The sequence below is a fragment of the Chinchilla lanigera genome, unplaced genomic scaffold, assembly GCF_000276665.1.
Source record: "Chinchilla lanigera isolate Chin_1 unplaced genomic scaffold, ChiLan1.0 scaffold00004, whole genome shotgun sequence".
NCBI classification, from domain to species: domain Eukaryota; kingdom Metazoa; phylum Chordata; class Mammalia; order Rodentia; family Chinchillidae; genus Chinchilla; species Chinchilla lanigera.
In genome coordinates, this window is record NW_004955405.1 from 42,003,873 (window position 1) to 42,027,998 (window position 24,126).

Sequence of the window (24,126 nt, forward strand, 5' to 3'; positions counted from 1 at the left end):
ACACACACTAACACAGACACACAGGCACACAGACACACACACAGAGTCAAACACACAGACACACACACACACAGACAAACACAGATACACACACACAAACACACACACAGATACACACACAGACACATACACAGACAACACACGCACACACTAACACAGACACACACAGACACACAGACACACAGGCACACAGACAGATACACACACACACACACACACACACACACACGGGCAGGTTCCCACTCACACCCCACTGCATGAATGCAGCTCAGTGTTCGAACCCAAACATCCGAACCCTGACTCTTTATGAGACCAACACGATGCTGGAGGAGCTCTGGATTGGGAGCAACTTGGGATGTGGAGTTTGGCTCAGGCGTGCTGAACAGGTAAATTTGTGCAAATGTGCTGAAATATGGAAAAAAGCTCCAAAATCTGAATGTTTTCTACGGCCCACCATTTGGATAAGAAATGCTCACTCTGTCCAAGGCCCACTTAGCTTGTGTCCAGCAGTGCCGGGGTGTCCACGCACACAGACGCACAGCATGGTGACCAGCCAGCCGGCTCCACCTCGGGCACTGTCCCCGCTGCTGCGACACTGGCCAAGGCATCCCTGCCTCCAGCCAGCGTGACCGGGCCTCTCCGACCCGCCAGCAGGAGGCGTCCCCAGGCTGGCGGGAGTGCGGTGAAATCCGGCAGGGGAAGGGCGTCCCGCCGATTCCTGCTTTCTGCCTTTCCCTCTGTCCCGGGCGCCGCCCCGTTTGAGAGCAGAGGAAAAGTCCGCGGCTTCGTGCTCAGACGCGGGCGCTCCCACGGCCTCCCCCGTGAAGGGTCCCAGCAGCACGGCGTCCAGACACGCAGAGGGGTGCGGCCAGCGCGTGTGCCGTGCCATCCCATCTCCACGCGTAGACTCCTGTACCCGTCACGCGCGCAAGATACAGAGCTGCTCATCGCCGCGGACAGCGCCCACCCCGCTCTTCAAGACACACTTCCCTCCGCCCGTTCCGCCCTCCACGCCCTCTGTCCTCCCGGGCCTGGTCCTGCTCTCAGGGTCCGCGTTGCCCCCGAGCGCCCCGCCCAGTCCTGGCTGAGCGGCTCCTCCCCACCCTCGCTCCGGGTCCGCTTGTCACTCACCCGCCCCTTCCGACACCTGTCCTCGCCCCAGGGGCCTGGGGTCACCAGCCTTCTTCCAGGCAACCTGGGTTTGCGGAGGCCGAGGGACCCTCGCGGCGTCGGGAGCCGGGCGCCTCTTCTGTGCTGGAGTCACAGTCGACGCGAACTCACAGCCCAAGCTCCACCACACACACACTCCGAACCTAAGCCAGACGGGGCCAGCGCAGAGCAGGGGCCGCTGGGCACACCCGCAAGAGGCTCGGTCTCGCAGACAGAGTTACCTCTGCGGGCAGAGATCATCCCTTACAGCAGAAAACCAGGCGAGAGGGATCCCGGGAAACCCGGTCTGAAGGCCGGTCCACGTGACGGAGACGTGGTTCCCAGTGGTCCACGGCCTGGAGAGTGGGTCAGGTGAGAAGGCACGGGCAGCAGGCGCCGCGGCCCCCGGGAGGTGGACAGAGTCCGAGCCCCAGACAGCTGGGGAAACGGCCTCAAGCCCTCGCGCGGTGCCCCTGGAAATGCAGGAAACACGCGGCGAGGCCTGACCTATGCTGGGCACACAGCCCCCGCGCGCGCGGAAGCACACCTCCCGAAGCCCGCCCACCTTCAGCCGCCGTGACCCCCGCCTGGACGCTGCAGCGTCCCACAGACCACGGGGTGGCTCCTGGTGACCGGCGCTCAGGGGGCGCCCCGACGGGACCGGGGCCTCGCAGCCCTTCCCGCCCGCTCTGCCCTGTGTGCCCCGTCCATGCAGCGGCACCGAAGAAAGACGGGGCTTTCTCAGCACACGCACCGCGGAGCCTAAGACACAGGCTCCTGAGCAGCACAGTCATTTGGAAAACGGTGCGGCACCTCCTCAAATGCTACACACGGCATCGCGTGTGACCCCGCAGTTCCCCGCCTGTGGAACCGAGAGTGTGCTTCCACACGGCAAAACAGCGTAAATATTCACCGGCATGTCATCCGCAATAGCCACAAGGTGGGCACTGCCCCACTGTCCAGTGAGACACAGTTTACAAATAAAGCAGAATCCCATTGGGCCACAAGGAGCAAGGGACTGGCACGGCGCTGTGGATGAACACAAAAATGCCAGGCCGGGTGAAAGACACAAGTCCCGAAGGACCGCACAGCGAGCAGTTCTACCCTTGTGGGACACGCGGAAGAGGCAAGTTCTGAGACAAGAAGCAGAGCGGTAGCTGTCCGGCCGGGGAGGCGGCGGACGGGCGGGAGATGTAATGTGCGGCGTCTCTCTGGGGGGCGTGTAGTGTTTAAGACATGCTAGTGCTGCTGGCTGCACCACCCTGTGAATCTGAACACAGTAAAAACCAGTGAACTTCGACATCCAACAGCGATGTCATGGTGTGTGAATCATATTTCAACACAGCTCTTAAAAAGTAAGTAAGAAAAAAAGACACAGCTGATCCCGCAGAACAGTTGCAGAAAGTCTTGGTCTATCAGAGCCTGCTGGAAAATTAGTTCTGAGGAAAGAAAAACGTCAAAGCAAAGTTAACTAATTAATACCTTTCCGGCTTGGGGGAAGTGCCGAGCTGGCTGTCCCTGAGCCGGGTGCGACACTGGGTAGAGGCCCTCTGCCCCTCCTGGCCTCTTCTCTCTCACAGGGACGCCGAGCGTAATCACTGACTTTCCCACACTGAGGAAAGTCAGGGGCAGGGAGATCAATCCCCAGGAGGTGGCAGAGTGGGGTCCGGATCAGACTGGTCACTGCTAGGAACGCACCCCGGGGGTCTCCACGCCCAGGGTGTCATGGCGCCCGAGCCTCCCCCTGTGGCAGGAGCTCTGTGCAACTCGGGTCATGCGAGGGGCGAGCACAGCACGGGACTCTCTGATGCTCGTCCTGGAGACAGGCACAGGTACGAGCGGGGCCTGTGGGCTTTGGAGGGGGGCAGGACGAGCTGCCGAGGCCGGACGCCCCCTGCCTGGGTGTGGAGCGCAGCCGCAGGGGCCGCAGGGCTGGGGCCTTCGCCTTCAGGGCCGGGCAGGAAGTGACCCGAGACCCCGACTGGGCAGAAGCCCTCACAGGCAAAGGCCACAGGAGCTGTCAGGGCAACACCCATAGATTCTGCTTTGCTTTCCCCCTTGGGAAGCCAGAGCTCCCCACTGCCTGGCTTTCCTTCTGTTCTCTTTGCACACAAATTAATCAGATACATAATTAATCCACCGTTCAATTAAAATACACCAGGCGCGGTGCTGGAGCGCAGCGATGAGTCACCGCAGGGCCCTGGTGGGTCCCAGCCGAGGGCCCCCGTGCTCAGACAGCCTCGCGCCCCAGGGAGGGACTGTCAGCGTGGACCTCAGGACAAAGCGGCCCGGGGGAGCCAGACCAGAAACCGACTTCCCAGGAGCCAGACCAGAAACCGACTTCCCAGGAGCCAAACCAGAAACCGACTTCCCAGGAGCCAGGTGCTGCCCAGGCGGGGGCTCCCGGTGGAGACCTGGAGCCGAGCGTGGGGGTGCGGGAGGTGGGGGCTGGGCCGTCGAGGGACAGCGGAGCGGGGGCAGCAGCTCTCGAGTGCGACCCCGAGATGCCACCCTTTCTCCCGGATGGTGCCAGGGAGGGGACAGCACAGAGTGCCCTCAACGGTGAGCACCGGCTTCACCACGGCCAGGTGAACGGGGCAGCCCAGCCCACGTCGGGGTGGTGCCCGCCCCAGCGGAGGCGATGGCTCCCTGCCCGGTCCCTTCCCTCCAAGGAGGGCGCAGCCAGCTGCCCCACACGGAGCCGGGGCAAGGAGGGGACGACGCAGGGTCAGGGGCCCTCTGGACTCTGGGCCAGGACGGACACAAGGAAAGAAGAGGCTGGGCAGCGGCCTCGGGGCGGCAGGGGAGGGACCAGGGCCCCGGCGGACTCGCGGACGGAGGGCCTCGGCGGGGAGCAGCGCAGCGCTGAGGTCGCCGTGCAGTCCTGCAGTTCAGTCTCAGGGGCCGCAGGTGGTGGGCCGGAAACCCAGAGCTGCCAGGATGGCCGACCCGGCTGCCGGAGGCCACAGCGGGACAGACCTCGGGAGCCCAAGGTCCCGGCCAGGGCCTCGCACCCAGAAGACCCGAGGCGGGGCTCTGGGTCAGAGCTGAGCGGGGTCAGCCATCCGACCGTCCAGGGCCCGGCACCCACACGCGTCCTTCTGTCCCCAGGGTGCAGAGGCCGGCGGAACCGCGGATCCGCTGCCCAGCCGCCTCCCACCGTGCCCTGCCCCCTGCGGCGCAGATTCCACACAGGTCCAGAAGGAGGCCTGGAGGTCGCGGGCGGGTCTCTCGGGACAGGAGACTGTGACCCCTCTGGATCCCTGGCTCGTCACTGCCCTTCCCGGCAGTCGGCTGCTCAACCCGCCCTGTCCGCTCTGACCGCTGCCCAGGGGTCCCCGGCCAGCCAGCCCGTGTCAGCACAGCGCTACTGTGGGCAGGATGCATAGCAGAAGCGCTGAGGAACGGTGCCGGTGCCCTGCCAGGCCGCCCCGCCACGGCCCCTGCTGGACAAGGGTGGCACAGGGTCCTCCCAGGGCCCCAGCAGCATGGGCACCCTGGGAATCAAGAAGCCTGCAGCCTTCAGGCCGGGGGCCTGCACCTCTTCACTGGTTGTGTCCCCAGGAATCACTGTCCCCAGCCCCAGCGGAGACGCTGCCCTCAGCCACCCACCCTCCACCTTCCAAGTGCTCCATCTGGGCAGCAACCAGATCCCTGATTTCAGGGAAGACAGGTTCAGCTCTCTCCTAATCCCTATGAACCATTCATGATAACCCCTTCCCTACAGGCAATGACAGGGCCTAGGGCCCAGGGTTTAGTTTGCCAATGATTTCTAATCCATGACACAGACAGGGAAGTCTGCATTGGAATCTCCTATCCTGGCAAAAAAGACAAAGCCTCCTGAGGAGAAAGAATTTTGGCTTTGCTCCTTCCTTCAAGCTTGGGAAGGAAGTGAAGATGAGATGTCTGGTGCTATGGCAGCCATTTTGTAACCATAAGGTGAGAAGCACAAAGATAAAAAAATTAACCTGCTAAGAATGGAAAAAGGATGGAAAGAATTTGAGGCCCGGATGACACCAGTGGGCTGTTGTACAGGCACAGCACTCATCATCTCCTTATGGCTAAAGTTACTTCCAGCCAGAACTTCCCGCTGAGATCACAGGGACAGCGCCTGACAGACATGAGGAAAGTAAAGCTGCCTGCCAGAAGAGGAGATCGCACAGCCTGTAGGGAAGGCTCCGTGCTGAGGAGGCGCACTGTCACCCCAGATGAGCCACCCTCCTCCTGGGGTGACTGGCTCTCCCGGCTCGAGACCCTTGTAGTCAGGGAGAAGCCAGGCGTCCGGGCCTGGTGTCCCCAGCACAGCGGCCAGGACTGCAGAGCCCCAGGCTCGGAGGAGGACATGGACCTGGAAGCTCCTTGCAGCCCAGATTTTGGTGAAAATTCCCTGGTAACCGAGCAGCGCCAGCCCTGGGACGGACTGCAACCCTGGGCAAGCGACGGCTTCTGCCTTCCTCTCCGGAGGGCAGCGGGGGCGGGGCCAGGGCCTGCCCTGCTCCACGTCCTCCTGGGCTCCCTGCCCTGCCCGTGGCCCCAGCCGCAAGGCTGCACACCGCACTCACGGGAAGTCACACCGCGCCGTCAGTCTCCGGAGGCGGCCTCCGTGAGGGCGCTTTGGAGAAGTAGCCAGAACGGCCGGCCTGGGTCACATCCCTGCTGGCGGCCACTGGGAATGACCGGGACCGGCTGGGGTGACAGGACTGGCCGGGGGCACCGGGGACCGGCCCAACAGACGTTCGCCGTAGGAGCGGGCGGGAGCCGCTTGCCAGTGTAGGCGCCATTAGGATCGGGGTGAGTCTGAGTTAGCTAATCGCTGCCTGGCAGTTTCATTAACGGCGTCAGCGACCAGGCGGCCCTGTCCTGCCTGGGAGGAGGAGCCCCACCCGTCGGTCTCCCGTCAGCCCCGTGCGGGCGCGACAGCCTCCTTTAGTCCGCGGGAAGACACGCGCCGCAGGCTGCAGCACCGTCACTGCCGGCCTCGGAGCTCCCCACGGCGGCCGCAAGCTGGCTCCAGGGCTGCTACCTGCGTGGAACTGGGCCCCCTTCCCCGGCGCTCCCTCAGCGGACTCCTCACAGGCAGACTCACACCACCCGGGCCGCTCCTGCCTCTTCCCGTTCCTCCCCCTCCCTGTGACACTTCCCTCTCTCCCTTGCTTGCTTCCTTCTTCCTTATTTCTTTTCGTGGTACTAGGGATTGAACACGGGGCCTCTGCTCTTCTCGTTCCCAGCCCCTTTTTTATTTTAAGACAGTCTCACTAATTGTCCAGGCTGGGCTTGAAGTGGCGATCCTCCTGCCTCAGCCTCCTAAGTGCTAGGAAGAGAGGAGTGCACCAACACACCCAGCTCAGGAGCTCCTTAAAAGCAGAGCTTGCTTCCTTTTCTCGTTCACTGCTTAGTGTCTGACGGTACCGGGCTCTCAGGAGGCACTCAGCACAGATCCCTGAATTACAGTAATGCCAGTTTTAAAAACAGCAGCAGCATTGTAAGGGCAGATTGTGACATCTTCCCTAAAGGTTAATTTAAAAGAAAGAGATAAAGACAGAGAGAGAGGGAAAGAGACAGAGAGGGAGAGGGAGGGAGAGCCGACCACCACGCGGCGGCGCCTCCCCGGGAGCGGTGAGCCTGGGACCGCTGCGGTGCCTCTGTGCCAGCTGGCGAGCCTGACGCAGCCACGCCAGGAAGTGGCCTGACCACAGGCTTGTGTCTGCTCCCCGCCGTGGCCCGCGCAGGCCCAGGATGGGGCAGGGGGCACTGAAAGGACGGTCCAGGGCGGCATCTGAGTGAACAAGGGCACGAAGCATGTTTGCAGGATGTGAAGACAGTTCTCTGGATCCAGACAAGCACTTAAAAATTAAAACACATCAAACAGAGTAGAGAAGAAACACAAAATTCACTGCGCAGGCTGGCCTGCTGCAGGGAGACACTAAGCGGCACATTTGCGCGTTGTCTGCACACGCGTGTGCACACGTGTAGACGCACACAGGACCGCGCACACACGCCTTTTAGGATGGGACGCACAGTGTGTTTCTTGCTGTGGGATGCAGTCCAAAGCACGAGCATGCGGATGCCCAGGTCACAGCGCCAGGCCTGGCCGTGGCAGCCCGCCAGTTCTGCCAACAGGCCTGGTGGGCAGGCTTGCGGCCCTGGGGTGCCCAGGCCCCACGGTCACTCCATGACCCACACCCAGGCCAAGGCGGCGGCGCTGTTACCAAGGAGCCCTCGGGCGTTCAGGGCTTGGGCAGCGCCTGGCCCGGACGCCTCGCTCTCCACCCCGCCTGGCCTGGCAAACCTAGGGGCAGGTTCTTTCAACAGCCGGGATCAGAGTCCCTCGGACAGATCTAATCACCTTCCCCTCACCCCGCTGAGCACGGAGCACCCGGCTCTGCCCTCGCCGCCTGCATGACCCCTGCCACCTGCAGGCTCGGCCCCTCGTCTGCACCCTGGGCGCAGGCCTTGTGCCAGGAGCCGGTGCCCTCACCCTGTGGGGGAGCTCAGTCAACATCAAGGCCTCTCAACGCCGCCCGGCTCCTTCCCTGGAACGTGCGGAGAAGCCCGAAACCAGGGGAGTCACGGGGCGGCTGCTGGGAGATGGCACCTCTCCCTGCGGCCAAAGCGAGAGCCGTGCCAGCCTGGTTCCGGGACAGCGCTGCTGAGCACAGGGCCTGGAGCTGCCCGCCACCAGGCCAGCCCAGCCTGCTGCGTGCGCTCCGTCCTGCGCCCAGCCAGGCCCTGACCTTTTCTGGCATTTACGATGCCGGACTGGATTCTGGTCACTGTTTGAGCTCTTGACACTAAATAAACAGGCTGGCACTTTTCCCTGGGAGGCTCCTGTGCCAGGGTGTTAATCCGGCCCCCAAGCACTGCTCCCGATCCCCACCGCCCGCTGCTCCCCGGCAAAACACCCAAGACGCGCAGTCCCCTCCGCGAGCTGCAGTGAGCCCCGGCCCGGCCGTTCCCACGGACTCCCAGGAGCCGCCACACATCTGGACAGCAGCGCCCCACCGGAAGCCTGGATGTGGTCAGCATGGGGCGGCTGGGGCACCCCGGACAGCGCGGTCTGGTCCCCAGAGGGTCTGCTACGTCGGGTCTGTTGCTGGGGCCTGAGCTCCTGCCCCGCCCCAGGGAGAATCTACACTGATGGCCTCCGCCCAGAGGAACGCCCTTCTTACCCATCCACAGAGAAACATGTCCTTCCCCAAAGTTAAAAAGCAAGGAGAGCCCATGCCACGGGGTAACTCCGGGTCAGGGAACACACGTGTGGGGTGTGGCGTGCTGCAAATGCCGCCAGGAGTGTGCGGAGCGGCTGACGGCCCTGCACCACGCTCCCGAGCCGGGAGCCAGGATCCACATGGAGCCAGGTGTGGCTCTGGGGTGCTCCTGGGGCTGAGGCAGCAGTCGCCCCCCATGGGAGCCCTGTTTGGGGGGGACCTCGCCTTCTCCTTCAGCCCGTGTCTCTGCCGTGGATGGTGCCCCCCACGCCTAGCTGAGTGTGTCTGTCCAGGGCCTGCACTGAGGCCTCCGGGCTGCTGAGGGACAATGCCGGGAGGCCGGGCCGGCAGGACACGCTGGCCGATGACCAAAGACGCGGGGTCTGGGGCACCTGCGTAGGGCGCAGGCTCTGCCCCGACCGCACACATCTGCACGTGGTCCGCAGAATGGGAGGAGGGGCTGGGAAACGCCCCACCTGACTTCCGGGTCCCTGGGCCCTGCGCTGAGCACGGCGAGCAGACACCTGGCCTGAGAGGCGGACGGGATGGCCTGGGCGGTGCGAGAGACAGACGGCAGACACGGGGCCTGCGCTCCGGCCTCCGCCATCCCAGACCCCTGTGCACCTTCCTCCTGTGTGCCCCTCAGCCAGGCCACCCGGACCCACCTTTGTCCCCACCGCGTTCCCGCCCAGGCTGGAGAGAAAACGCCTTCTCCGCAGCCCCTTTCCCCCTTCCGGAGCACCCGCTTCCTTGTAATCGATCTCCGGGCAAGGCCCACGCCCAGCCTGCCCGACTGGTGACTGCGATCTTAGGCTCAGCGCGGAGGAGCCAGGGCGGCGCCCCAGAGACTGTGAGGGGGTGAGGGGCTGGGCTGGGGAGGGTTAATGCAGGCCGCGGGCAGGGACGGCTGCAGAGTCTCCTCCCCATCCTCGGAAGGCTGAGGAGCACACTCTGCTTACTTGGGACGGCCAGCCTGCCTGGGCGCTGCGGACAGAAACAACCTGACTGCAGGGTTTAAAACCAGAGCGGAGGCCCGCGGTGCAGCCTCCCCGGAGTCTGCTGCTTTGCAGGCCCTCAGCCCTGTGCCCCTAGCGGCACCGACACCCCTCACACACGACGGGGGCTGCGAGGTTGCCAAGGACAGCAGACGTCCCGCGGATGCGGTGGAGGGACAGGTGCTGAGGAGGCCACGCGGCGTGCAGATTCCGCGGAGCACAGGCCGGCAGTGGAGGCACCCGGGCGTCTGGAGGGGGGACCCGGGGCCTCACCCGAGCCCCTGCCTTCGCCTGCGCCCCCCACCAGGGCTCCCACCCGCACTCACCTCCAGCCCTTGGTCGGCATCAGCGCTGCTGCCCCGCCCCCACCCCGACTCAGACCAGGGCTCCCGACTGCCTCGGCTCTGCACCCCGCAGCCCATGGGCCCCACCGCTGCAGCCTGGTGACGGCGCTGTGCTGGGCAGTCAGCTTCCCGGGTCTCTTCTCCCCGGAGACTGTGGGGCTCTCACCCTCCTCCGCATGGCCTACCCCGCCACCCCGCCGCAGTCTGCTCCTGCCTGCTCCTCGGCCTCTGATCACCCTCGGCACCAGCTTCGCTCCCCGCCTGGTTCTCTGCACGAGTACTCTGAGCTGGACAGCCCCGACATCCAGAACACCAGGCCACACTCTGGCCCGCCTTCCCGCCTCAGTCCACACTGTCCTCCCTGCTTCAAGTGGCCAGGAGTCCCCTTTCCCCACAGCGGGGCCGTCGGCCAATCCCCCGGGATCCCGTTCTCTGAGGTTGTGGGTGACCCTCTCGCCGTGGGCCGCCACGCTGGGTACGCAGCCCCCAGTGCCCGCCATTCCCTTATCTTCTGCCCTTCCTGACTCAGGGAGAGGGGCTTCCCCGGTAGCAGGTGGGCGTCTTCCCCATCCTCACAGCTCAGGGACGATGAGGAGGACCCGAAACCCCGGGGGAGGGACCGGGGAAGGGGAGAGGAACCCGACCGCAGGGTGAGCTCGTCTCTCGGAGCACCGGTGTTCCTCTTCATAAGTGGAAACCGGACTGTTCGCGAGCAGGCGCGTGGCTGAAGGGAGCTGATGCTGACTGTCACAGCAGGCCTGGCGCAGACCAGAGCAGAGGCCAGAGAGACCAGCTTCCCGCAGATGCCCCGGCCAGTGCGGATGTGGGGGGGCGACCGGAGCAGGGGGTGCTGCAGCTCTCGGCGCAACCTGCACAATTTCTCTGCAAATGTAAAACTGTTTCAAGATAAAGTTTACTTAACGAAACTAAATCCCATCACTGGCAAGTTCTGCCCTCCCCATGGCCTTCAGGGGCTGCTTCTTTCTGTGTTACAAGCTCAGAAACAAATTTTAGACAGGGGATTATTGGCTGGATTAGGAAATCCTCTTTCATCTTGTAAGAAGTTCTGCTGTCATGCGTGTGGCCTGCAGTTTCTCATGACACGTAGCAGTACAGAGTAAGTCCAAAATGGCCAGGCCTGGCCGGCCCCAAGACCAGAGGGCAAACCAGAAAAGTGTGTGTGTGTGCGTGCGTGTGAGTGCACGCATACTAAATACATACGTGTATACAAATACATGTACACAAAGTAATATGTATCTATCATCTCTGCTACCATACATACTGCCTGTACTGAGTATCTACCTCCCTTTCAGCCTGGGGAAGCACCATGCCAGTGACTGCGCCTGCCAAAGCCCTCCTGTCCCGTGAGGGCTCTGCACACACATCTGACCCGCCTGCTGCAGTCCTCCGCCACGTGGGGAAGAGACCAGTGCATTCATCTTCCCTGACAGGCCACGTCCACGCTTGTCAAATATTTGGTGCCGTTAATAATCCCGTAAATGCACTGAGATGACAGTCACAGGATGACAAGCACGCACTTCCTCCCTTGGGAGCATCGGAGGGAGTGCGAGCGGGTCCTCCTGTCGTTTCCGGGAAGAGCAGGAACTCCGGCCGGCCCCAGTGAGAGCCGAGGCCTTGGTGTCCGTGAACGCCTTCGGTCTGCTTAAGGCACTCAGACTTTCCCGGTCATTGTGGATCTTTCCGGGTCCAAGGGAGGGAGCGCATTCATTCATCTCCCGAAAGAGGAGATCTGCTCCTGGCTAGTCCACTGTCTGCTGTCCTAGAAGAGAGCACGACGGCTCCAGCGTCTTCAGTGGCCGTGCTGAGCACAAACAAGGAGAAGGAAGTGTGAAGTGTGGACGCGGGAGTTTTGGCGTGGAGCTGGCGCAGAAGCCTCTAGGAGGTGTGTGGACGTGGTCTCCACGTCAGAGCAGGCGGGCGAGCAGGACAGCGGGTTTCACCAACCACTCAAGCCACCGTGGCCACGACGGGGCCCAGCACAAGGGTCACCAAGGACCTGGCTCTCAGCAGGGCAGGATGCCAGGCCTCAGCAACGCCTGGGGATACCTCTGCTGTGCACGTGGGTGTGGACCTTGTGCCCGTGGGAGCGTGGGCAGGGAGCTGCCGTGTCTCACAGCAGGCGGCTGGACATGGCACGGTGTCCTACAGTGTGTGCGACAGTGCTATCCCCACAGCAGGGAGCTGCCCGGCCAGCTGTCCCTGCTCCTGGGTGGGGGAGCCCTGACCCGGAGCGAGGCCCCCAAATCACGCCCCCCACGGGGGCACTGCCCTGCAGGGCATCCCGGGACCCAGGCTACCCCACCCCCGCCAGAATGGGCCCCACAGGACCAGGCGAGGGAGCACTAAGCACCAGTCAGCACCCACTTGGAGCAGTGCCAACACAGTGGGGGCAGAACCAGTCCGAGGGCCAGCGCTGGGGGCCCAGACCCTGGCAGGGTGGACAAGGAAAGAAACGGGCTTCTTCCTGGGCCCAGGACTCTGTGCTGTGTCCTGCCCAGGGCCTTCACCGGGTCCCCCCCACCCCCCTGTAATGACCCAGCACCCACTCCTCCCTCCCAGCGGCCACAGGAGCGGCAGGTGATGAAAACTCCTCAACCAAGTAGCAGACAGCAGATAAACGTCAGACAAGCACGCCAGCTGAACGCTGCAGAAGGTGCACAATCCCTGCTGTCTCCAGAAGGATCCGACTTTTCCACAGAAGGACGAGTGGGTCACAGAAACCTCCAGGGGACAGCGCACCACACAGCACAGCCCTGCACACGGGTGCCGCACGCCCCAAGGAGCAGGGACTGGGGCAGGGCGGAGTCCTGCACTCTGGATTTAACCCATTCCGGTTTTCATTATTTCTTCCTGCACTTTTTAAGGATGCCCCAAACACTTCCGCTCCACGGCCCAAGTGCACCTGACCTGCCTCTTCCTGCCCACCATGGGGCGGTGACTCTTCCAATCCCCGAGACACAGCAAGGCATTCACCAAGAATAGCTACGGCACTGGTGATCCAGGCACCTGAGGTCACACAGCAGGAGGGGCGAGTGGCCAGCTGAGACAGAAATCCTCCCCTCGTCCATTCAGCCCTTCTTCTGTACTTCAGTTCCCGCGGGCTCCTCTCCCCTCCGCCACTCAGAGATGAAAGGAAAAGCTGGCACAATAATGCTAATGAAATAATAGCACCATTCTCCTGGCTCCTAACAGGCCACTGATGGTGGATACATCAAAACACTTCCAGGAGAAAGAGACCATCTGTCAAGCTGCTTTTGTAAGTCACATCTCAACTTCAGCAATGGGAAAATGTGGGAAACACTGCTCTACAGAATGAGATAATGTAACAAATTCCTGCAAGGTACTGTGTGAGTTCCACATCTACACGGCCCCCCAGGGAGAACACAGGATGACACCAAAGGGCTGCACAGTGCGGGGCCTCTCAGCAGCACTTGGGGCCCTGTTAGGACAAGGCCCGCACCCCATGTGCACAGAGAACCCTTCCCAGCCTCCGCCCCCTTTCCACTGAGGCTGGTGCCTTTCCACTTGCAGGGGACCAGCATGTATTGATTACCTCCTCTAGCACACGGACTCCCCAGCCCAAATCTTGTGGGCGGGGGACCACAGTAAGGTGGTGACCAGGTGACTCCGCTGCGAAGAGCAGCTGCTGAAGCCGGACGTGCTTGCTCGGGCCAGGCCTCTCCTGCTGTATTTCACGTACCCAGTGCCGTGTGTGGATGGCCCCGGCACCACCCAAGGGTCCACCGTGATGAAAGCCTTGGTGCCTGGGGCAGGGACAGGGAGAACCCCGGAAGCGGCCCGGGGGAGGTGCGCAGGTCCCGGGGCCCTGCTCCTGGAGGCAGTGCTAGACGTCCCTGACTTGTGTCTTCTCCCGAGAGGCCAGGTAGTGCAGCCTGTCCCAGCCCGTCCTGGCTGGAGATGGTCACTTGCTTCCCACATGCTCCAGCCCCTGTGCCTCAGGGCTGGTGCTGTGCCTGCCGGTTCAGCCCTTCTAAGCTGGGTGCTAGCTACATAAACACCTTCCTCCATAGGTGACCTTCCTTGGGCATTTCCTTACGTTGATGGGAAGCTGACCAGTCCAGACCAGTGTCACCACCTTGACTGTGTCCCGAGTGAACCGAGCTTCACAGGGCAGATGCAGAGCCTCAAGCTGTACACACGCAGGGCAACGCTCGGCCACCCAGGAACGCGGCACCCGCTGCCGGCCCCCGGGCTTGGTACCCGGCTGGGGTGAGGGACATGCCCGCCCCTCCCCTGGATCACGAGCCTGCACACACACTCAGGCTCATCTCCCGAGCCTGGCTCCATGCCCCCCAGAAAGCCATGTGGCTGACAGAGACGCACGAGGCTGGGAGCCTGGTGACAGATGGTGCGGCTCCTCCTCCGCCCTAGGTCTCGGGATTCCCTGACAATCAGAGGCACTCTGCCCCTCCCCCTCCTACTGACTTCGCTCCAGCCCCACCTTGCCCAGCCTGTCCTGGATGGCTCCTCTGCCACTGCCACTCACCAGGCTGGACCCACTGAACCCGCCACCCTCCCACAGGAGCAGGTGTCCACCACAACGGGCACCCCAGCTTTCATGAGGGGCACGCCTGGAGGGCCGCAAAGGGAAAGTGGGATTACCAGGTGGAAACAGCTACCTCCCACCAAAGCTGCATTTGTTCCACCCAAAGGAGCCACGGGGAGACACCGGCAGCCAGATGCTTCCCGAAGGACCCATCTGTGCCGGCCTGTCTGTGGCCCCAGATGGCCTCACTGTCCAGTCCTCTCCTCTCCTCTCTGCCTCACCGAGCACCTCCAAGGGCCCCATCCCCGGCGCGCGGCCCCAGCGCCAGCACCTGCTGAAGGCTGCTCCCTCCCTGCCCGAAGCCCTGTCCAGTGCACAGCCTCCCCGTGCCTGGTTTCTACCCTGCAGGGCCGATCATCCAGAGCAACTGTGGCCGGAAGATTCCAGAAGTGCACTGTGGGTGAGTTTGGACTGAATGCCTTTCTAGGTCACGCAACACAACTCGGGCGACAGGGGAGGCGCGTGCTGTCTGCTAAGGGACAGGCCACGCTCAGGCGGCTGCCCAACAGGACGGCACACTGTGAGAGCGGCTCTCACTGACTGCCGCTGCTCATGCTTCACCGTGTCTACTTTGCACATTTAACTTGGCTGCATGTCAGGGATGATGAGCCTTTTAGGGTTTGCAGTGATGCCAACAGCCCTCGGGGCACGCTCGCCACCACTGCCCTGGGCGTACGTGTAGAGAAATCACAGCACACGTAGGGTTCAGGACAGCCTATGGCTTCAGGCACTCACTGGGGTCTTGGGGAACCCCCCACAACGGGCAGTGCTGTGCGTTTCCAACCTCAACTCCCAGATCACCCCACACTCAGCCAAGCGGAACGGGAGAATCTGCGCACACCACCTGAGCCCTGACTATCCTCCAACAACCTGGGATAAGCCTGAAGCCAGGACGGGAGAGGCCTCCCAGTCCTCTTCCCCGTTCCCCTCCGCCTCACCCGGATGCCCCTCTGTCTGGTCACCAGCAGCACCTGCCCAGCGCCCACTGAAACATCAACTCCGCCTGGACCACGGGAGCCCGGGCGCACCTCATCTCACTAAGAGGAAGGGTGAAATCAAGGGCCAGGGGAGGAAGTGAGGTGAGTGTGGAGAGGAAATATGGAAAACAGCGCCTGGCTTCCAGGGGGCGGCTCTGAAGGTCGCCTTCTGGGGCACTGCTTTGTTTTGGTCTTACGTAGCTATCCCAGAGCACTGGGATTGTTTTAAGCAGGTGTAGAATCACCAGTCGGGGTCCAGGCTTTGTAATGTGCGGTCTCAAGGAACTCAGTGACTCAGCCGGCCAAGTTCAAAGGGAATCTAGTTTAAAGGAAACTGGTTCCTCTGCATTTTTGAGTCCTCCAAGTCCAGCCCAAAGGTAGAGAGGAGCTGTCAACTAACGGAGTATTGTGCCTAAGAATCTTTCCTGGGAGGAAGGGGCCGTATCTGCCCAGTCTCACCCTAACTTCTTATTCTTTTTCTTACATTTGCATTTACGTTTTTAAGCGTCATGAGCTGCTGGCTTGAGTCAGTTGTAACTCGGTGCACACACGATTTTCTTTGTATCGGGTGGACTCTGTCTTACGCCCTGCTGGGCACCGTCCAGGTTCTGGGAGACGCCCATCTCGCAGAGCACAGGTACCAGCGGGCAGGACGCGCAGGGCCAGGTGCAGCCTGCGGTCCCCAGGCGCAGTCTGTGCCACACAAGCCCTCACAGGGGGGAGGAGAAGGTGCCGTGTGATGCTGAGAGGGACGTTACAGCAGGGAAGACGACAAGGGCAGCTCAGCTGCGGGGTCAAATGCAGTCTCCCTGGTGGTGGGGGCATGGGAAGGACGGCATGCGCTTTATGTCTGCACACAGAGAGGCATGGGGCTGGGGTTCAGGGAGAAGGAACCTCAGCCAACAGGACCCGGCAGAGGCCATGGGAGCTGACGCTTTCTTCAGTGCTGTCCGTACTGCCCTCTCTGGACCCCAGGTGGGGACAGACCCAGGGCTGCCACCTCCCTACCCTGTCCGTCAGAAGATTCCCCCACCCCGCACCCTGGCCAGCCTGGCCTCCCCTAGTGTCCCCTTGCCCGGCCCGCTTGCAGGTCCATGTACGGTGTCCAGAGGACCAGACAGCCGTGTGGACTCCGAGGACCGCCCGCTTTGAGTTGGGGTCTGTCACACCACACTGTGAGTGACTATAGACAAGCTACCGAGACATGGCTGTGACCATCTGAGGCCACGGGCCGAGGTCTGGGGCCAGGGCAGGGCACAGTCTGTTTACTGTTTGATCCCAGGCTGACCTGAGCCAGGGCCTCCAAAGGTAACAAAGGAAAGAATGAGTGGCTGGGCTGCGGGAGGTGGGGAGGAGGAGGACAGGGAGGCAAGGGGCAGGAGGGCAGGAAGCCAGGGAAGGGGCAGGAAGGGAAGGGAGCAGTGGGCAGAGGGCGTAGGTGTCTTTGCCCCAGGTCTCTGGAAATTCAGCCTTCAGAACAAGAGAAAATAACACTAAGGAAGGGAAGCACAGCCTTGTTCCTTAAATAATTGCTACACCGCTCCTTTTTGTGACGGAAATATGAAGTAAATCCCCGGCCTATCCCCTCACCTTTACAGGAAAAGGACAACTCCTGCCCCAGGGCAGGTCCTCCTGCTGCAGCAAGCAGAGGCCAGGAAATACAGAAAGCTCTTCCCTAATTCTGCCCAGTAGAAAACCCTTGATGTTGCCCCACAGCGTAGATCTCTGCGATCCAATGCAGACGCCATGCGTATCCAGCAGAGGAACCACAGTGCAGGGCGGGAGGAGAGGACGACTCCAAGGGAGAGAAGCAGGCTGGGGGCTGCGGGGTGGGAGCCACCCAGGAGTGGCAGTCCAAAACGAAGCAGCGGACGTGGGGGATTCTCTTCACACGGCCTCAGATGACAAAACAAGGCCTTTGGCTGACTCATGACGGTGACCACGCCTCACCCACAGCCCACCGACCGCTGGTGGCCCTGTGAGGAGCTGCTCTGGAGAATCTGCATCTTTTAGAATTTGTTTTCTTCCCTGCGGCTGATCAGTCTCTCCAGAGCAGAAGTGTCGGCGTGGGCAAGGTGAGGGTCAGGCTGTGCGTGTGAGCTCCAGGAGGGGGCGCATTGGTCCTTCGGAGAATCCATGCCAGCTCTAGACCATGCGGCTGCAAAAGGTGACAGAGCGGGAGGAGGAGGAGGGTTCCAAATCAAGGGAAAGGGGCACAGTGGACAGCAACAGCGAACATGGACACCGGAGAGGGGCGAGGACCAGAGAATCACTGCAACTCGCTCCTGCCGTGAGAAGCCTGCTGCGTCCTCTCTCGGCTCGGCTACAAGCGGGTGCAGGACCCACTGTGGCCAGATGTGGGGACGGCACCTAGCTCAGGCTATGGTCCTCCAATCCAGGGGACAAAATGGGGTCACAGCAGGGAACAGGGGACCTGAAGAACTGACGAGATTTTAAAACTCCTCCAAGGCTGTTCTGTGCAAGCGTGGAAGTTCTATGAATGTCTTTCCAGAAGCACCTCCCACGCAGCTCTTCCACGACCTGACACTGCGCACGGACAGCCAGCCCTGGCCCGATGGCACTGTGGACAGTGAGCCCGGTAGAGCTCTCGGGCCCAGGAAGGTCAGGGGCCACATAGCAAAAAAGTTTATGTCTCACGGTTCTGGGCACCAGGAAGTCCCCAGGTCACGGAGCCACAGATGCCGCGCACGCGGCAAGAGCAGCTCTCTGCCCCAGGCGCGCACCACCTAACCGTGTCCTCGCCAGGGAAGGGGACAGCTGTCTCAGCTCTCTGGGAAGGCACGAGTTACCCCTGAAGGGCCAGCTCTTCCGCTGGTCAGATTTGATTTCAACACACAGAACGCTTGGGCGCCAACCCGCAGGCCTCTCTGCCTGCTCACCCACTGGGGGGTCGACCCTGGCGCAGTTCCCGCCCGTGGAGCCCACGGGGGAGCTCTCGGCCGGCTCCTCAGGCACGCGCTCTGGGCAGCAGTGCTGAGCTGGGTTCTGAAGGCCCTGGGAAGCCACCCCTCCAGCCTCTGGTCTCGGCCTCTGTCCTCTGAATGCCTGTGTCACCGAGGGCCTGACCTCCCTCTAGACCTGCTCACAGGGCTGCCCAGGGTCGCTTCCTTTGTTCCCTCTGCAGAGATGGAGCTGCACCCACCCCTGCGAATCTCAGCACCACACCTTAGGAGCTGGGTGACTCTCAGAGCTATGCTGCCCCCTCGGCGCCCCTCCCAGGCCCTCAGCCCGGCGCCTGAGCGGCAGGTGCTCCCTGCCAGGCTGTGAGGACGACATGCGTTTACTTGCAGGGTGTTCAGCTGAGCGGCTGGCACAGAGATAGGACTGCAAACACTAGCTGGGATTCGTTGTGGTGAGGCATTCGGCCCTGATGAGAGTCCCGTTGGCCTGAAGGGCCCGTGCATGGGGCGTGAGGCGGCAGTGGCCACACCTGCGTCAGGACCAGCACCGGACACCACACACGTACCCTTCTTCCAAGGAAGTGTCTGTCCTTACCGATCAGAAGCCGGTGTTAATTCAGCCAAGCTTTCTTCCCGGAAGAGTACAGGACAGGCCCCGGCAGGCCCACGCTGTCGTGGGCTGGCTCTGCCCTGCCCTGAGTGCTGTGTTTCTTCGCAGAAGCTCTGGGTTATGGGTGCGCATATCTTACTCCTCTCCCCACAGGCTGCGTCCGGTTCCGTGTGCAGCTGAGGAGGACACGCGGGGTCCCAGTGACTCTCATCACAGCCGCAGCAGACCCAGGCGCAGACCCTGCCCAGCTTGGCGGGCATCTCCCGCTCCACGCGCGGAAGCCAGGAGAGGTGCCACGGGGTCCGGGGTCAGCTCTCCGCTCTGGGCTCCCAGTTCAGTGCACAGAGAAGGCGGCCCTCAGACCTGCGGCAACCTTCCCCGTGCTTAGAAAGCACCACTTGTCTGTGAGCTGCCGTGCTTCTCCCTGGGACGGTCCCACTGGGTCTCTAGGTGATCACGGTGCACACCTGGCCCTGACCTCCCCGTGACCTCTGCCTGCAGGCCCCTCTGCTGACCATCACATCCGTGACGGCCCGCACCGGACGACCACGCCCAACACCGCCACACGCAGGGACGGACGTCTCCTTGGCGACTCCTCCCGGCTCCTGTCCTGGGACGGGCAGCGGCTGGACGTGCTGGGAACACAGGCAGGTGGAGGTCACCTGTGCGCTGACCCCAGTGGCCTGGACTCCTAGAGGAGGGACAGGGTGGGCCCCTTGTCCGGCTGACAAGAGTCTCCAGACGGGACTTGGCAGGCCCACGCTGTCCAGGCTCACTCTGCTCGCCCCGAGTGCAGTCTGCGAAGGGGCACCTGCGCCCACACTGGGGCCCCACCTCCTGCGGGAGATGCTGCCCGGGCCCCTCCCACAGCCGTCATCTCAGCCTCTCAAGCACAGGCACGCACACGCGTGTGGCTCCGGCCCTCTCACCTCCTCTCTGCACCGGTCCTAGCACACCTTGTTCCTCGTGCTCAGAGTCCCTCGCCCTCCCGGGTTACACTGCAGGGGGCCTGTCCTGTCCTGTCCTCCTCCCACCAGCCCAGCAGGAGGCGCTCACACCTGTGCCAGGCAGCAGGTTCGCTTCTGTTCCCTAGAACTGTGCTCTCAGAGCCCCCTCAGCACAGAGCCCAGGCGAGGCCCCGACACTGACACAGTGCGTGTGTGTGCGTGTGCACGTGTGTCATTGTGGGACTCTGAGGCCCAGGAGCCCCTGGGGCCGCCAGGCCTGGATCCGCAGGCAAGGCTTCCCCACAGCGTCCCAGACATGGTGCCGGTGAGGGGTTTGCAACAGCGGAGGAACTGAGTCCAGTGCGGCCAGACTCAAGGGCCGCCATGGTCTCTGCACTGGGACCTGGGCCGTGAGCCCTGTTGCTGTTTACGGGCAGAGCCGCCAGAGCAGCGCCTTCTCCACCCAGGTCGGAACGCTGGCACCCGGGGGTCGGCCCTACGGCGTCCTTCCTGGGCAGGACCTGGAGCTGACATCCTGGTTCAGGGGGAAATACAGAACACTGACAGACAGAGAACAGGGAATATAACCTACTTTCTTTTCATCTCTGTGTTTTCTCAGAAACAGGAGGATGGGCACGGAAACGGGCACGGGAACGCGTGCTCCTCCTCTGCCGGCGATGGATGAAAACGGCTGCGTCTGCCTCTGTGAGGTCCGTCTGGGGTCTGCCTACCCTGTCTGGCAGCGGCCATGATCACCACAATGTTAGGGGGGGAAAAAAAAGCGTCTAATGTATTCCCCTGCTCTCTGGGGCCTCGCAGATGCCAGAAATAAACGTACAGAAGAACGAGCTCTGTCTTAGTTACTTTTGTTGCTGAGAGGAAGTACCTGACACCTAACGTGAAAGGGGGAAAGGTTTATTTAGCTCACAGTCTGCAGAGGTTTCAGTCCATAGTTGGTTGGCTCTGAGGCAGGGACAGGCGTCACAGGGGGAAACATTCCTAGTAGGCAGAAGGTAGCAAAGCAAATAAGCAAGGGACAAGACAATCCTCCTTCTGTCCCTTATGTTGTATCCAGGCTACGGATTCGGGCCGTGCCAATCCAATCAGCGGACTGATTTAGTAACCACTCACCCTAAATCCCAGCACTCTTAATCCTAGCATAGTACCATGAATCAATCACACATTCTAGGTTCAGCCACGTCTGAGAAAGGCCCACGCAGCTTTGGGGACATCTAGACACAAGCCACAACAAGCACATCAACACAGCACATGACCTCAGCTGCCTGCATTCCAAAGTTTCCTGCCACTTCCCTAACCTTGCCCACCTACTCTGGTCAGCCCCAGGGTCCCCCAGTCCAAGGCTTGGGCCAGAATGAATGAGATTTCCGGCTACTGCTGCCAGTTCTGAATCCCCAGGCCAAGCGTTTGTGCTGAGCTACCCTTAACCAAGGAGACTTAGAGTGTGGGGCATGGGCTGCTGGTGTTTCCTCAGCCCAAGGAAGTTTACTAGGGAGTGCTCTTGGGGCCACAACAGCTGGGCAAGGAGAGGCAGAAACAGGACCCCATGGGGGAGGACACCAGCCTGAGGCAGTCCCCAGGTGTCCCCAGGGAGAGTGGATCCCCAAGGTCCTGCTGCTCACCTTTCAAGCAGGGCAGGGGGCACCTGAGGAAGGCGACTTGCCCAGGGTAGTGGGTCCCTTCCTCCCAAAGCACAGCCTCCACACTCCCAGGGGGGCTTAAGCTGCCTCGTGGTGGCCTCTTGCCCCTCCAGGACAGGAGCCAACTCTCCCTACCCACTTATCCCTCAGAGCCAGAGACAGTGCCCGGCACCCAGGAGGTTTGCAATAAACACCTGCTCAGGAAACGCACCGCCAAACACTGAATATCAGCATACAGCATGAATAAAACACCTCATAATTAAAGAAAAGCTGTCTCCAGTGAGCTCAGTGTGATCAGAACAAGAGAACCAAGCAGAAATGCCAGCTGGGGTAAAAAGCCCAGGCTGACACCGAGAACCTGGCCTGTGATCGCAGCTGTGGGCACAGCCCCGGGTCAGCCTCGGCGTCTCCCTGGAGGAATCAAAGGGCAGACACGGGCTCATGGAGGATACAAGCAGTTCCCCAGCTGTTAACTGGGGTCTTCGTCGTGTCATTATTGAGCTTAATGAGGAAAGTTAACTTTGACGCTGGTGACAGAGGAGTCCTGAGGTCACAGCGTCATTGCTGTGGCTGCCTGGGGACTTTTCTCCCTGAGTCCAGAGCTAAGAAGACCCCAGGGAGATGCAGGCAGTGACCCAGGGAGGCCAGGATGGACAGGAAGCCAAGAGGAATATCCTGCGATTTATGAAAATTGGGAAGTGGCATTTCACCCTGGTAAGATAAGGAGCTAAGACACAGGAGCCAGAGTGCAATTTGTAAAACAAGTAGAGTAAGAAGAAAAACATCTCACTACCAAGTGTCACTCCCACTGTATTTGTCCAACATAGGGAAGACTTTTTAAAACAATGCAGTTGCTAAGGAAAACACTTATAAGAGATTTATTTTTTAATAGTCTGAACAACTTTCTGAAAACCTGGGCATGCCAGGCTCCAATCCACCGATGGGTTCAGGATTTCCCATGGGACGCTGTCATGCACCTTGTGGCAGTGACAAATGCTTCAGCAAGGGCCAAGAACTGTCCCATAGAGCCACACGCAGGTACCTCAGTGAAACAACAACCCGAAATGCTAATGAATGCGAGAGCCAAAGCACATTTCCAACACGCCAAAATCAATACCCATTTCTCCTGCCTCAGAGGCGTTCTTGGCAACCACAGTATTACGTTTGATAAAAAGAGAAAACCAATAAATGCACACAAGTGTCCAACACTCAGGTATACGCAAACAAAATATACACATTTGACATTTACTGGCTACAAAGTACCCTCAGCTGGGTTCTCCATTGAACAGAGATCTTACCCCTTCATTCACTGCAGAAATACAAATTCTACTTTCTCTCTGACATGCTTCAAATTGAAGCAGAGTTGGTGTTTAATTATATTGTAATTCCCTACCAACTTTTCCTCATTCAGGCTGAACACATCTTTAAAAAATGCACAACTGTCACAGCTGGCACACTGACCCGACAAAGACCCGGGAAAGTGAGCTGCCCTCACCTTTGAACTTGTGGAACACGGCCCACAGCTCCGCGACGTCGGTGGCGAAGGTGATGTCGGTGTCCAGGACGATGACCCGCTCCAGGGTGGCGGGGAGCGTCTTGGTGAGGACGAGCTTCATGAGGCCGTAGATCCCAGAGTAGTGCTTGTTGGGGATCCAGGACACTTCCGACTGCACGGGCAGGGCGGAGAGGGAGCGGAGAGAAAGGGAATCGCTGTGTTAATCTCCGCTAACGCGTCACACAACACGTCTGGGACCTAAAAAGTACCCAGCACACGTGTGTTGAATAAATGACTGAGATTTCTCTCAAGGATTTGTTCATGTGAAGTGTTTTGGAAGAAAATATATCTGAATCAAGAGAGAAGAAAAGTAATGTTATGAAATAATTATTACACACAAGCAATACTCAAGCTGCAATTTAAAAAATTGTTATTAGAGAAACTGTACAGGTCCACTGGAGAAAAATAGATACGCAAAAGGATGACCTCAAGGTACAAAAGTTGAATCACACTGTACGCTCTTTCTACAACCCATACCTACGTGTTCCCAGGGGGTGTATTTCTTTAAGTGATAGTCCATTTCTGTCGCCAGGGACGGCAGAGATTCCTCGTTTAATGAGAGAGCTCCATCTGTGACTAGGTTGTTAAACGACTGGTCACTAAATGAGGAGTGTATATTGTGTATACGTTACAACATTCAGACAAAGAAACAGGCAAAGGAAACTCCACCTCAGCGGCTTTGCTTTCCTTTGCCCGACTCACAGGCAGCTCTGTGATGCAGAACAGAACACAGAACGGCAGGGCTGTGCCGGGCAGCACCGTCAGCAAAGACTGCAGGGCCGGGCTGTAGGAGCCACCACGAAGGCCAGGCACATTCCCGCGTCTAAGGCCAAACGTGTGTCATAAGTCCACGTCCGAGCGGCAGGATGTAAGTCTGAACAGTCGTTAAGGTAGGTCATTCAGCAAGGAGCACCTGTACCATTACTGGCATTTTTCTACGTACGCTTTTCTATACCCGCAAAGCTGTGTTGGATAGGCTAGCGCTTCAGCTGTCTTTTTGTTCTGAGACAAATGCACAAGGAGGGCCCTGTCATAACCCATGTGCCGCTCTCCCCCTGACAGAACAGGGTCACGAAGAAGAGTATTAAAGGACCCTCCAGGATGTCCACAGTGTGACCCTAACGGCCCCTAAAAGAACATCAAAGAGCCACAGGCGGCTGGGGTCGGCAGGAAG

At 60.6% G+C, this 24,126-nt stretch overlaps 1 protein-coding gene across 1 annotated transcript in view; it reads right to left on the reverse strand.

The window, feature by feature from the left end:
* The window catches only part of Large (like-glycosyltransferase), a gene marked incomplete in the record, with an annotated part of 333,637 nt that overhangs the window by 112,443 nt on the left and 197,068 nt on the right, over positions 1–24,126 (reverse strand). Inside the window, 1 exon segment of the mRNA XM_005374653.2 lies at positions 22,893–23,064. Within this exon segment, the coding sequence (XP_005374710.2) occupies positions 22,893–23,064 (172 nt within the window).